Source organism: Mus musculus, chromosome 8 (assembly GCF_000001635.26).
Source record: "Mus musculus strain C57BL/6J chromosome 8, GRCm38.p6 C57BL/6J".
Classification (NCBI taxonomy): domain Eukaryota; kingdom Metazoa; phylum Chordata; class Mammalia; order Rodentia; family Muridae; genus Mus; species Mus musculus.
This window is the reverse complement of record NC_000074.6, coordinates 111756324-111770549: the sequence shown is the minus strand read 5'-3', so window position 1 is coordinate 111770549 and position 14226 is coordinate 111756324. Positions and strand designations below refer to the sequence as shown.

The 14226-nt window shown below is 47.7% G+C and overlaps 1 protein-coding gene across 5 annotated transcripts in view; it reads left to right on the top strand.

Moving 5' to 3' along the window:
- Window positions 1-3868, top strand: part of Cfdp1 (craniofacial development protein 1) — an 87656-nt gene extending 83788 nt beyond the window's left edge. For all 5 annotated transcript variants that reach the window (NM_001368338.1, NM_001368337.1, NM_011801.2 and 2 more), the window contains one exon: window positions 1763-3868. In NM_001368338.1, the coding sequence (NP_001355267.1) occupies window positions 1763-1853 (91 nt within the window). In that variant the 3' untranslated portion in view covers window positions 1854-3868. The remainder of the gene's footprint in view (window positions 1-1762) is intronic.
- Window positions 3869-14226: the final 10358 nt, after the last annotated feature.

Sequence of the window (14226 nt, the reverse complement as noted above, 5' to 3'; positions counted from 1 at the left end):
AGCCCAGGCTGGTCCCAAACTCACATTGGTCTTATTATCTCAGCCTCATCAGTACTGGGAAGTGAGTGTGTGTGTGTGTGTGTGCAAACACTATACATACATAACTTTGTTAGAACTGCTAAGTTTATACTGCACACACAGTGAGTGACAAGATTCTAATTTAGCCCTCTGGCCTAAGAACCGTTTTCTGACCAGTCCTCGTGTGGATTGTTAGTAGCCACAGGCTCGGCTGGCAAGCAGATGCAATAGACTGTGCTTTCTTCAGGGTGCTGAAGGGCAGGCAAACAGGGCCTGAACCCGGTGAAGAACACAGGTTCCCGGAACTGGTTACACTCTCACCGTGACTGTGATAACCTTGTAGTGACAGATGCACATTTTCCATGGTGCAACAAAGAAAAATTAGTGCAGAGATTCAATTATGTCTTCCATTTTTAATGACAATTTTGCTCCCTCAGTAGATTAATTAGCAGCATAGAGTTCCTCCCTGCAAACAAATCACGGCACACTTTATGGCAAGAAAGGCACATTGAAATGCAGCTGTGTCTCATTAAGCAGCCGTGCTCCCTTCTGACCAGCGTGCCTGCCAGCGTAGGCTGGCTCCCTCCCACCCTGTCTGGGAAGACTGAGGGAGACCTCAAGAGAGAGCTCTGACCTTGGCCTGAGAGCCAGAGCAGAACCAGAGCTCCCGCTTCCAAGCAGGCCCTGTGTGTGCCGTGGTTGCAGCCTGGCCCCAAACTGGGTAGATACCCAGGGAAGGAGCAGAGGAAACAGACTAGCACTGCAAACCTCAGCTGCCTCCACTCTCATGGCGGCCCTTGGAGGTCCTGGAACTAACTCTGTGGACCAGGCTGGCCTCAAACTCCCAGAGCTCCACCTGCCTCTTCCTTGCGCGTGCTGGGATTAAATGTGTGTGCCACCCCTCCAGCTCAACCTTCGTCCTGCTTCTTCCGTGTTTAGGGGTAGTTTTTTGTGCCTTTGAGATACACAAAAACATAGACACAGAAACTTTGTGAGACACCTGCTGGGAAGCTCAGCAACCTGCGTTCTCAGTCCCCAGGACCCAGGGCGGGGCGGGGCGGGGCGGGGCGGGAGGAAAGAAGCTCCCTGCAAGACAGTTATCCTCTGCCGGCCACAGTGCCCGCCCACACACACACACACACAAGCACAGAACGCACCTTCTTAAAAAGAATATGTTCTTTTACCTGCCAACTCCGTATGCCTCTGAGGCCGGAAAACAGTCATCCTGCTGCTGTGGACTGCTGGGAGGCTCAGAGAGGCAAGCAAGCTTTGACCAGAATTGCCCAGGCCGTGTTTACCAATATAGGGTGTGAACTAAGGCGGCATTATTTCTCGTTTCCTCCAAGTCCTGTGACAACGTTGAATGCTTTGCTAACTCTCGTTTACTTTCTCCTTGTAAGATGTTTTCTCTCCTTGTGTGCTAGTGCAGACCTTTAATCCCAACATTGAGGAGGCAGAGGCCCTGAGTTTGAGGCCTGCCTGGGCTACAGAGTGAAACCCTGTCTCAAAACAAACAGAAAACCCATCCTTTTACGGTGTAGTTTCATTCCTGGCTGAACAGAATCATCCTTTTGTGGACAGAAGGGAAGTGGTTTGGATAGAGTGAGAGCATCCTGAGTAGTCACCTGAACACCAGCCTGGCTCACCGGCTGGTTTGCCCAAACCTGACTTACCCTGGGGTTGGAGCCATGCCGGGAGGCCTCTCCTGCCAGGTTGTACTAACACTGTTTTTGTCTTTATCCAGGTACATTGAGCGGAAAGCTTTTCTGGATCGAGTGGACCACAGGCAGTTTGAAATTGAGCGAGATCTCAGGCTGAGCAAAATGAAACCTTGACATTCTGGGAAGGATTCCTAGCAGCTGAATCCTATTGACAATGTGAGCTCCTCTGAGTGTCTGTGAAATACTTCCAGTGTTCCTCATCATGTTTCCAGCAAGTCCCTTTTTCTACGTTGCAGTTTGTTTAATGTATGTTAATTTCACCTGGCTTCATTCATTTTCCTTTTTAAAATTTGTCTTTTAAATAAACAAACAGAACCCTCTGTGAGGTTGGTGAGAGTAAGGGTGCCGTGCTCCTTCCCTGTGCTCTGCCTCTAAGGCTGAAGGCCAGCAGGCCCAGCCACCACATCTCAGACCTGTCTGTGATGGTCACAAGCCTCTTTAAAGTCAGCCTTTCCTGGAGACTCCTCGGGGGCTTCCTGGGGTGGCAGCTAACACTGAGTCTCTGGGCATTTGTTCTCAATGCATTCAGCTCCTCTCTTGTGTGAGATTCGTAAGGTGGGGACATTGGGATAAATTAACGCTAAGTGGCTTTTTGTCTTTTCCTATTCCCCTTTCTCCTTAAAAAAACAGTCTACTTCAGATATATTTTCTACCTCAGTAGTTCTTCAGGTTTTGGTCAAGGGACATTCTTTCCAGTAATGCTGCACACACCTAGAATCCCAGTGCAAATGGAAGACTGGCAAAGAACTGCTACAAATCTGAGGGCAGCCTGGGCTACATAGCTCCAGACCAGCCTGGGCTGGAGACTGAGAAATGGGGATGGGGAGTATATAAAGACCTCATGTTCTTTCTGCTCCTTAGGAGACTTCCCCACTCAGACTTCCTGCCTAGGAAGCGTTGAACACATTAAAGTCCATCGCTTGTTCCAAGAGCATGGGGACTGGGGAAAGTGGGCTTCAAAGACAGCATTCTGTTTCCTGCTCAGACCCAGCTCTGTGGCCTTACCACAGCTTTGTTTTCTGGCCTGTGGATGGCGTGAGTCACATCAGTCTTTCAGAGGGCTGAAGTGAGCTGATGCCAGCCTAAGGCCAAAGAACACTAGGTCACAGTGGGCTTCCTATCTAGGCCTTGGGTGTGGGGGCAGTATTTGTAGCAACCAAAACTGAATTGGTGACACCAGATGGCTAGCATCTCATTACCCAAAAAGGAAGTTTACAAGCTACATTTGAACTCCTGGTCTGTTCACATCCATCTGCAAAGGACAGTACAGGGGACACAGAGCATACCAAGCTGGCATTGCGGCAGATGGTCTCTTCTGAGACTTGGATGATGAAGGAGGTCCTTTAACCAGAACCAGCCAGAACCCCATTGGGATAGGACCTCCATGCCTGTAAGACAGGGGCCCACTTGTGTTCTGCCTGGCATGTCACCTGCTGCACTGGCCTGATGCTTCTCATGCTGTGTTGTGGTTGTGTGTACCCCAGCATCCCATCTCTGCAACCATGGCATCAATAGCTCAAGAGCCAACTCTGCCTGTATATGTAGATGCTCTTCGACCCTTAGGATAAAGGGCCATGCACTCATGGTAACTTGGGTTTTCCTCTCAGCAAAGGCCTAAGAGATTAAGAAGTCAGTGGATCAGTGAGACTTGTCTATGAGTGTCAGCCCTGCCAGCCCTCAAATAGTCTTTTCCATTGGTGGCCTGTTTTCAGTGTTCGTCACCTCTCTAGAAAAGGCTGTCTCTTTCTCCTGGGTGTGTCTATTCCCAGCTGGGCATATGTAACCCAGGTGATACTGGTTGGACTGACACTCAGGTACATGCACAAATCCAAATGCATATACCAATGTGTGTTAGCATCAGTAAGACGTAAAGTGGCCCCACAGTAGACCTGGGTCATCACACCGCTCTGGCTGCAGGGGAGGCTGCAAACGTGTGCATGTAGTGTTTCCCTCTCCTACACTGACAGTCTTTTCTAAAGCTGTCCCAGGAGAGTCAGGAGTTTGGAGATGAAAGCAGGTGGCCGTGTTTGGTGGTGGCTGAGCCTGGGAGAGGAGTGTGCACAGCCTTCTGTTCTTCGAAACGTGGATATGGACTTCAATTTTTCATAATAAAACATTTTCTAAAGTTGTCCAAGAGACACAGAATTGTTTTCTGTATAAGGAAGGGTTTTGAAGTGCTTCAGGCTGAGCCAAAACAGGGTGAGCAGGCTCCCAGCACACAGCCCTCTCTCAGGCCTGCAGGAGCACAGGAGAGGGGCTGTCTGTTGGGGGGACAGAGAAACGGCCAGCAAGACAGACAGACTGCCTGAAGTGGATGTGGTTATCCCCTAAACAAGTGACTCTTTCTCATAGGCATAAGCCACAGAGGCGCTAGGAATCTTTTCGGCCCTGCCTGGCCACACACTGGGCTGAGTATGAAGACTGCAGAATGGAGGCGGAGAACTACACAGGCGGGCACCTACAGGGACCCCTGAGGCAGATGTGGGCCACTTTAAGCTTTTTCTCTTGGTCAGTATGTACTCCCGTGCGAGCACATCAGAGTTCTTAGTGGGAATTGCTTTCTCAGCCACATTGTTAGCTGCCCTGCCTCACTTTCAAAAGACTAAGCCACCTTGGCCAATACCTGGCCTTCCTCTGTGGACCCTTGGTTCTGACCCCAGAACCTCTCTTCCCCACCAAAACCAAAAAAAAAAAAAAACAAAACAAAACAAAACAAAAAACCCAAACCTCTTTTCTGACAATTTGTTCAAACAGTGGCAGAACTTGGTTTGCATAGGAGGTGGTGCCCTTTATTCAGGAATTAGGAATTGTTAAGGAAATGCTTGTGGGGATGCATAAAGAATGAGTCCTATTTGTGGATGGTTTGGCGCCCTTTGTGGGTCTAATGGTCCAGTGCTCTCCTGGGCCCTCACCATGCTGCCGCCACCCCACCCCATCCGTTGGCTATGAGGTTTAAGAGCACTCACTGTTCAGCTGCTCTCCTGGAGCAGACTCTTGGGACCTGAATTCTCTGACCCTGCCCTGGCCTATCAGTCCTTTGTCTTCTCTCTGTCCCCGGTGGGTGTGTCAGAATTCCAAAGTATCTGGTACCTTCTATCTAATGGGAGGGGGTGGGCAGAGTGCCCTAAAGTAGTTTGAGGTCAAGTAATAAAACAAGCCTCTTTCTGTACCCTACTCACCTATTTCTTGGGGAACTTGGTGCTCTAATTAACAATTCTGCATAGGGCCTCTAGGGCCTTACAGAGACACATTAAGAAGTAACCTTGAGTGTGATATACACAGCTAAGGCAAAAGAAAGACATTGAGGCCCTGGCCAGCACTTAGCCAGGCCAGGCCTGTCGAGCATGAGAGCTGGGCCATGCGGCCAGTGAGCCAGATGGCCAGTACCACAGCAGGACCAGGACATCTTTGGAGAGACGTGGAACCAGGGTGCTTCCTCCGGACACAGTTGGGACTGGGAAGACGACTGAGATGACAGGCTCTCCAGATACTATGCTGTCTTGTGGTCCGTGAGGCAAACCGAATGTGTGTAGCTCGATCGCTGTGCTGTCTGTCAAGGGCAGGACACAGTAGAATACTCTAGCATGGGGGCTGGAGAGATGGCTCAGCAGTTAAGAACACTGACTGCTCTTCCAGAGGTCCTGAGTTCAATTCCCAGCAACCACATGGTGGTTCACAACCACCTGTAATGGGATCTGATGCCCTCTACTGTTGTGTCTGAAGACAGCTACAGTGTGCTTACATAAAGTAAATCTTTAAAAATAAAAAAGAGGGCTGGTGAGATGGCTCAGTGGGTAAGAGCACCCGACTGCTCTTCCAAAGGTCCGGAGTTCAAATCCCAGCAACCACATGGTGACTCACAACCATCCATAACGAGATCTGACTCCCTCTTCTGGAGTGTCTGAAGACAGCTACAGTGTACTAACATATAATAAATAAATCTAAAAAATAAATAAAAAAGAAGGGCTGGCGAAATGGCTCAGTGGTTAAGAGTGCCGACTGTTCTTCCGAAGGTCCTGAGTTCAAATCCCAGCAACCACATGGTGGCTCACAACCACCTGTAATGAGGTCTGCCGCCCTCTTCTGGTGTGTGAGAAGACAGCTACAGTGTACTAACATATAATAAATAAATAAATCTTTAAAAAAATTATAAGAAAGAAAAGCAGGCGTGGTGGTGCACACCTTTAATCCCAGCACTTGGGAGGCAGAGGCAGGCGGATTTCTGTGTTTGAGGCCAGCCTGGCCTACAAAGTGAGTTCCAGGACAGCCAGGGCCCCACAGAGAAACCCTGTCTCAGGGAAAAAAAAAAAAAAAAAACATTTTGGAGTATAGTATTGTGCCTTTTGGCAAGTTCCTCATAAGAGCTAGAAGTACTTAGGTGTACTGATAAGACATAGCTCATAGTTTGCAGCACACAGAGCTGGACAGGCAAGAGTGATTTGAAAATGATGCGCCAGCAGACCAGAAGGACCCAGTGTCATCAACAAACCATTGATGGTACCTTACTGTACCATCTCAGTCACCTGCTCCAACACACATGCACACACACATATTTATTTGCACATGACCTCTTAGCGATGCCTCATTTTCCACAGGAGGAAATTTGCCTGAAGTCACCAGGAAACTGACCAGGGCGCATATCCATCACATGGCTTCCCAGCACACTGAACAGCCTCTCAGTTCATACAGCTCCTGCAGCCATGTTGTTTGTGGGTGCTGGGGAATTCCTACTGGGAAAGGACTAGTGTCACAGGGCCAAGGAAGCTCTGAATATAGGCATGTCTGGGGTGAAGGGGACTGGCAGCTGACACTGCAACGGCAAGACTGTAGGAGTCACTTCCCTGAGGCCGCCCCAGCCGGGCCAGCATCTGAGACTGCTAAGGAGGTGTGTTGCTGTGATTCCTGAGTCTTGCCTGGGCTAACTGGTAGCCAGGTTTGCTCTCATTCCAACTCCACTATGCTAAGGGTAGGAGCTTCCGGATGTTGCCTGGCTCTCAGGAGTCAGGAGGGTGAGACTGGGACGCTAAGGAGAGTATCTTAGTGCCACTGCATCCTGCTTTAGAGTCCTCCGATTCAAAAACTTGTCAGGCATGAGTACTGACTCTGCCCACCTTATATGTTGTATTGAGTGAGACCCTCCCTCCAGGAACTGAGTTCCTGCAGTTAATGTACCTGGCCCCTCCTAAGAAGGCCAAGATTAAGGAAGAACACTTGAGCAATGCCTAAGTCTTGAGCAGAACTGCCTTTGATATGTGACTCTTTTTTTTTTTTCCCCTCGAGACAGGGTTTCTCTGTGTAGCCCTGGCTGTCCTGGAACTCACTCTGTAGACCAGGCTGGCCTCGAACTCAGAAATCCGCCTGCCTCTGCCTCCCTCTGCCTCCCGAGTGCTGGGATTAAAGGCGTGCACCACCACCACCAGGTGATATGTGACTCTTTTGGGTTCCTTTTTTTTGTTTGTTTGTTTTTTAAAGATTTATTTATTTATTATATGTAAGTACACTGTAGCTGTCTTCAGACACTCCAGAAGAGGGCACCAGATCTCGTTACGGTTGGGTGTGAGCCACCATGTGGTTGCTGGGAATTGAACTCAGGACCTTTGGAAGAGCAGTCAGTGCTCTTACCCGCTGAGCCATCTCTCCAGCCCTCTTTTGGGTTTCTAATCCCAGACAAGCACCAGCACTGGCGCGAGAAGCCAGAATTACTGATAATCATAAAAACCTGGAGATTGTGAGCTTTCTTCTCTACCTTCAGGGTCTGCCACTAAACCTGTGAAACTAAAGTAGACTAGATTTAAAGGAGGGCAAAGGAGGAAGTACGTTCAAGTTCTAGATGCTATAGTTACATGAATATGGAAGTCCTCACAAGAAATGTGCAAGATGCCCCGGTGTGTAAAGGCATTTACCAGCAAACCTGATGACCTGAGTTCGATCCCCAGGAGTCCACATGATAGAAGGAGAGAACTGATTTCTACGAGTTGTTTACCGACAAGACACATCCACGCATGTTATATGACACATGCATCATGCACAAATACAAATAAATGGGGAAAAAATGCCTTAAAATGTGACTTCCCAAGAAAGTGCTTAAGTACTGAATTGGAGCAAAATTAAATTATGACCGTGTGTCAAGGCAGAGGGGCCTGGGCTAGGTAGAGTTGGGTGGAGAGTGATGGAGGGTTAAGGGTTTGTCCAGACTTGGTCTATACTGATGATTAAAAACGGCTGCTTCTCATATAGGAAGGATACATTTCACAGAGACTCTCATCTCCTGCTTTTAGGAAAAAGGACAGAATTGGGTGTGGAGGCATATGCCTGTGATCTTAGCACTCAGGAAACTGAAAAGAGAGCTGGAGACAGGGGGAAAGAGGACGGGAGAGAGTTCAGGTACCTCGACTGAAAGTAGAAATGCACCACAGTGAGTGTCTTTAAATTTTCTTTTCTAAACTCTGCTACCCAGGCCTCAGCCAAAGGATGTGCTGTGGTGAAAGAAGCAATGACCAGTGATTCAGTAGAGTGAGGGGGCCTCATGTATGTACCTCAGTACACAGGACACAGGGGCCTTGCACAGAGCAGGAAAGAAGAGACCTAAGGAGGTCCCAGTGATGATGGTTGAAAACACACGTGTTCATGTTCATCATTGTGAGGATGTCACATAACAAGGAACTTTGATCCCCATTATCAAATAGTTTTCTGTTCTGTTAATTTCACCTCTTTTTTTTTTTTTTTTTTCTTTAGTTTTTCGAGACAGGGTTTCTCTGTGTAGCCCTGGCTGTCCTGGAACTCACTTTGTAGACCAGGCTGGCCTCAAACTCAGAAATCCCCCTACCTCTGCCTCTCGAGTGCTAGGATTAAAGGCATGCGCCACCACTGCCTGGCATAAAAGTTAAAAAAAAAAAAAAAGTTATATAGCTAGGAGCCAGTCAGTGGCTGTGCACACCTTTCACCTTTAATCCTAGCACACCCAGGAGGCAGAGACAGACAGATCTCTAAGTCTGGGGCCATTGCGGTTGACAGTGCAGTATTCCAGGACAGCCAGGGCTACATAGAGAAACCCTTGTCTTGAAAAAACAAAAGCACACAAAAAAGGTAGCTAGATGTAGTGGCAGTATTGAGAAGGCAGAGGCAGGTGGCTCTCCCTGAGTTTGAGGCCAGTCTGGTCTACATGGCAAGTTCCAGGACAGCCAGGGGCTATATAGAGAAACCACGTCTTTAAAACCTAAAAGAACACGCGCGCGCACACGCACTCACACTTTAGAAGGCAGATTTGAGGGGCTAAGGAGATGGCTTATCTGCCCTTGCTGCTGATCAGAAGCCCCAGATCCAAATCCCAGCACCCACATACAGGCTAACAATTGTCTGTAACTCTAATGGATCTTATGCAGGCACCAGCCATGCATGTGGTACACAGGCATAGCGTGCAGATAAAACACTCATACACATAAAATTAAAATAAATTTTTAAAATTTCAGAAGCAGACCTGAGGGGCTAGGGAGACAGCTCAATGGGTAACCAAAAGGACCTGAATTTGGATCCCAGCACTAACATAAAAGCCAGGTAAGACAGCTCATATCTGGATCTGAAGTATGACAGACAGACAGGGAGGGAGGGAGGGCCAGGCAGTTTCTGGAGCCCAGTGGCTAGGCTGTTTTTAAGTTGGCAAGTTCAGTGAGGCTGTCTCCAAAACTAAGGTGGGAAGAAACTGGGGAAGAAGATGTTACATGTCAGCCTCTAGCCTCCCTACAACGTGAGTGCACACTAGAGCACGCAAGCACACACTAGAGCACGTGAGTGCACACTAGAGCGCGAGAGCGCACACGCACGCGCACACAGGCAGGTTTAGGGCTGGCTGAGGATGCTGCAGAGACTGGGCCAGTCCAAGTGCCCCTTCCCAGAACAGCTGTGTTAGAATGTGTGCTAGTCAGTGGTGTGAATCCTGCCGAGTTGGCCTCCCCTTGCTGACAGCCGTGACAGATGTACAGAGATGGGTCATGAACAGCCCATATGTTAGAAAGATGCTGTAGCAGGCCCCGGCTTGTTAGATGCAAAATAAATGGTTCCTGACCTGGATAAATGAGTTTCAAATTTGCAGATGCCAACACGAATCACAGTCTGTCTAATTTTTTTTTTTCTAGCAGAAGTTATGTATGGAATGGTCTGTATGCAAACCCTACCAGGTATCCTAAGCTGTCCCCAGGCCCCTAGGCCACCAGTATGACCTGAGGCTTCCATGGGTGCCCTCTCTCAATGGGAGGTATGGCAGAACTGACTAAGGGGACAGGAATGTCACTGTCCTTTGTCCCAGTCCTATATAGGAGGGCGAGAAGCTGTGCCCCCTCCTCCACTGAACACAGTTGCCCTGAGAAACGGACCGGCCAAAGGAAGATGCTTTGTGTTCTCTTCTACTTTTGTTTGGGTTTTATTGTTTTCTGTTTGAGACAGGATCTCCTGTAGCCTAGGCCAGCCTTGAACTTGCTTCGTAGCTGGGGTGACTTTGAACTTCTGACCCCTGCCTCCACCTCCCATATGCTGGAATTATAATTACGTGCCACCAGCTTATGTGGGGCATGCTCGTCCCACCCAGGGCTGCGTGCGTGCTAGGCTAGCACTCTAGCAGCTTGAGGTACAGTTCCCTGTAACTCCTAGCAGGCCTGGACCTCTCTGACTGTGTAGTCAAGGGTGACTTTGGACTCCTGGTCCTTTGGCATCTACCTACCAAATACTAGGATTACAGATGTATCATCATGCCTCATTAGAAGGCATCTTAAAATTCTGGGTGTCTGAAGGTGTCATCTCAGACGACCCCTTTTTTTTTTTTTTTTTTCTGCAGTTAAAAGTTAACATCATCATGGGATTTCTGAATGTGAAATTCACGGGGTGAGATACAGCCCTTCCACCCTTTTTTTTTTTTCTTCCATTTTTTATTAGGTATTTAGCTCATTTACATTTCCAATGCTATACCAAAAGTCCCCCATACCCACCCACCCCCACTCCCCTACCCACCCACTCCCCCTTTTTGGCCCTGGCGTTCCCCTGTACTGGGGCATACAAAGTTTGTGTTTGCAATGGGCCTCTCTTTCCAGTGATGGCCGACTAGGCCATCTTTTGATACATATGCAGCTAGAGTCAAGAGCTCCGGGGTACTGGTTAGTTCATAATGTTGTTCCACCTATAGGGTTGCAGATCCCTTTAGCTCCTTGGGTTCTTTCTCTAGCTCCTCCATTGGTAGCCCTGTGATCCATCCATTAGCTGGCTGTGAGCATCCACTTCTGTGTTTGCTAGGCCCCGGCATAGTCTCACAAGAGATAGCTACATCTGGGTCCTTTCGATAAAATCTTGCTAGGGTATGCAATGGTGTCAGCGTTTGGATGCTGATTATGGGGTGGATCCCTGGATATGGCAGTCTCTACATTGTCCATCCTTTCATCTCAGCTCCAAACTTTGTCTCTGTAACTCCTTCCATGGGTGTTTTGTTCCCAATTCTAAGGAGGGGCATAGTATCCACACTTCAGTCTTCATTCTTCTTAAATCAATACGGTCTGCCCAGTGACAGAGCCAGCTGTAAACAACGGGGCCGCGGGAGGGGCTTGGTTAGTCTTTTCAAAGCCAGTGGTGTTTATGAACACACACAGACAGACAGCAAAGAATATCCCTAAGTGGCATAACAAAACAAAACAAAACAACACAACAGGATTGGGTTACTACTTTCCTATAACAAGAGTTCCTGAAAAACCTTGGAATTTGCCCTCTTCTGTATGTTAATGAAGGGCCCATGTGATTGGAAAATTGGAACTTTGAACCCTTCTTTGATCTCCAGACAAGAGAAAGCGCCTCCCCTTAGATCAAGTGTAGTCACCAGTGATCTGCCCAGTCCTAACGAGTAACGAGAAGAACATTAAAACCCGTTAACAAGGTTCTAGAAGTTGGTGACCATCCACATGCCAAGAGAGCGTGAACTCCTAGGTGTTTGGGGAGAGACTCATGTGCTGATGACCTACCAAGCCCTTACCTCCTTTGTTTGATTGCCTCTTTATTTGCATTCTATATAATAAACTCTATTGTAGTGAGAAGTTTCCTGAGCTTACAAGTTCTAGAAAATGATCAAACAATAGGGAAAGGGGTCATGGGAACCCCCAGATTTACAGGCGCTGGGCAGAAAATGCATAGCCTTGACATCTCATTTGTGGTTGGCATTTGGGACCGACTTGTGGGACCAAGCCCTTATCGTGTGGGTGGTTAGGGTCAGAATTGAATCAGATGGTTGGATATCCGGTTGGTGTCGGGGAGAACTGGTTAGTTTGGAGAAAACCCACATACACCTCAGTTTTGTCTAACTCATTCCTTAAATATTACATCCTTCCAGGGGACTCTGTGATATGTAAACATACCTAAATTTAAACTTAGTTCGACTGACAAGCCCTCTGCCTCTTTTGACCCTATTTCTGCATCTATGAAGGGGTGCACTGAATAATCTCTAGGTAGAGTTTGGTTTTGTGGTTTGGGTTTCTGATTTTTGGTTTTTGTTTGAGAGACAGGGTCCTAAGTAGGCTGCTCATGCTAACCCTGGATATTGGGTTCCAGTCATCTTTCCTCAGCTCCTCAGATGAGACTACATGTGTATCCCGGCCATTCAGCCCATCTTGGAAGTGAGCGTATGTGCAACCAGAAGAGAAATGTATTTGAGAAAATGACATCTCCTTTTACCCTTACCATTCTAAATAATCCATGTTCTTAAACTCCTACCACATCAGCAAAACCACAGTGAGTTGAACCAGCCATCCCTGGTCCCTCCTACCTCCGCTGAGACTTATCCTCAAGATGATCTGGCCCTTTCCTAAATCCTTGGAGGTCCAGCAGAGAGCTAAGCGGAAACCTCCTTAGTTCTCAGGACCCTAAAGAAGCGGCTAAAGTCAGGGCCGGGAAGCAGGCAAGTGATATGAGCAGCAAAACTGACACTCCCAACCAGCACAGCTGACGAAGAAACAACACTCTGCTGCCAGGGTGGCAACAGTTGGTAAGACCAACGTGTGTGCCCCAGCTAAGCTGAGTGCGGAGTCTGTCTGCTACGTTGCCCTGCATTTGGAGAGTGACCCAACCACCAGATGCCGACCACCCCTATCAAATGAGCAGTCCATGGGTTCCACTCCTGACTGGTGTAGGACCAGCCTGAGGTTGCCTGCCATTTCTCCTCCTGATGCCCAAGGTGACGTTTACCCTATTGCTTTGCTATTCTGATTATAGGAGGAATCTCTTCATTGAAACTTTGAAGACAAGGGTCTGGGGGTGGAGTCTGTTAAGACACATACTTAGTGTTCTTGAAGTTCTAGATTGAATCCCCAGCAACCCCTCCCGTGCCCAAGAGAGACTGAAAACAAAAATTAAAGAATATAAATCTCACATTATCTTGTAACAACAAAAAGCCTATAGACTTTAGGACATTTTTTTCCAGTGTTTTCCATATCTTTTAATATAATTGGGGTCTGCTGTCCTTACTTGACATAATACAGGCAGCACCAATCACATGTGGCTATTTACATTTTTTATTTATTTTATTTTGAGTTTCAGTTTTGTTGTTGTTGTTGTTGTATTTGGTTTTCTTGTTGTTGTTTTTCAAGACAGGGTTTCTCTGTATAGCCCTGGCTGTTCTGGAACTCACTCCATAGACCAGACCGGCCTCAAACTCAGAAATCTGCCTGCCTCTGCCTCCCAAGTGCTGGGATTAAAGGTGAGCGACACCACTGCCCAGCCCTTATTTTAAAAATTTAAGATTAGGTGGCAGGAGAGATAGCTCAGTGATTAAGAGCACTGACTGCTCTTCCAAAGGTCCTGAGTTCAATTCCTAGCACCCACACCGTAGCTCACAACCATCTGTATTGTGTCTGAAGACAATGATGGTGTACTCACATACATTAAAAATTTAAGATTAAAAAATGCATCATTGGTGGTATATCTCCATGGTACAGCATTGGCCTAGCTTTTATTTGTAAGGACGGCTCTGGGTTCAGTTCCCAACATACACACCACAGACCCCCCACCCCCAACACACACACACACAAATGGAAGTTTGCAATTCCTTAAAAGCACTTTTGAAGCCAGAGACTGAAAACGCCTGGTGGTCACATGTACTCTGTGTCTGTGTGGGAGCCATTGCTGTCACTAAGGAATTCTGTCAGACTGTACCAACACATGCCATTTTGACAGTCTTGGTTATTTATTTATTTATTTATTTATTTATTTATTTATTTATTTTTTCCGAGACAGGGTTTCTCTATATAGCCCTGGCTGTCCTGGAACTCACTTTGTAGACCAGGCTGGTCTCAAACTCAGAAATCTGCCTGCCTCTGCCTCCCAAGTGCTGGGATTAAAGGTCTGCGCCGGTGGTTTTTTATTTTTATTTTTGTTTTTTCAAGACGGTTTCTCTATGTAACAGCCCTGGCTGTCCTGAAACTCACTCTGTAGACCAGGCTGGTCTTGAACTCTCAGAGGTCTG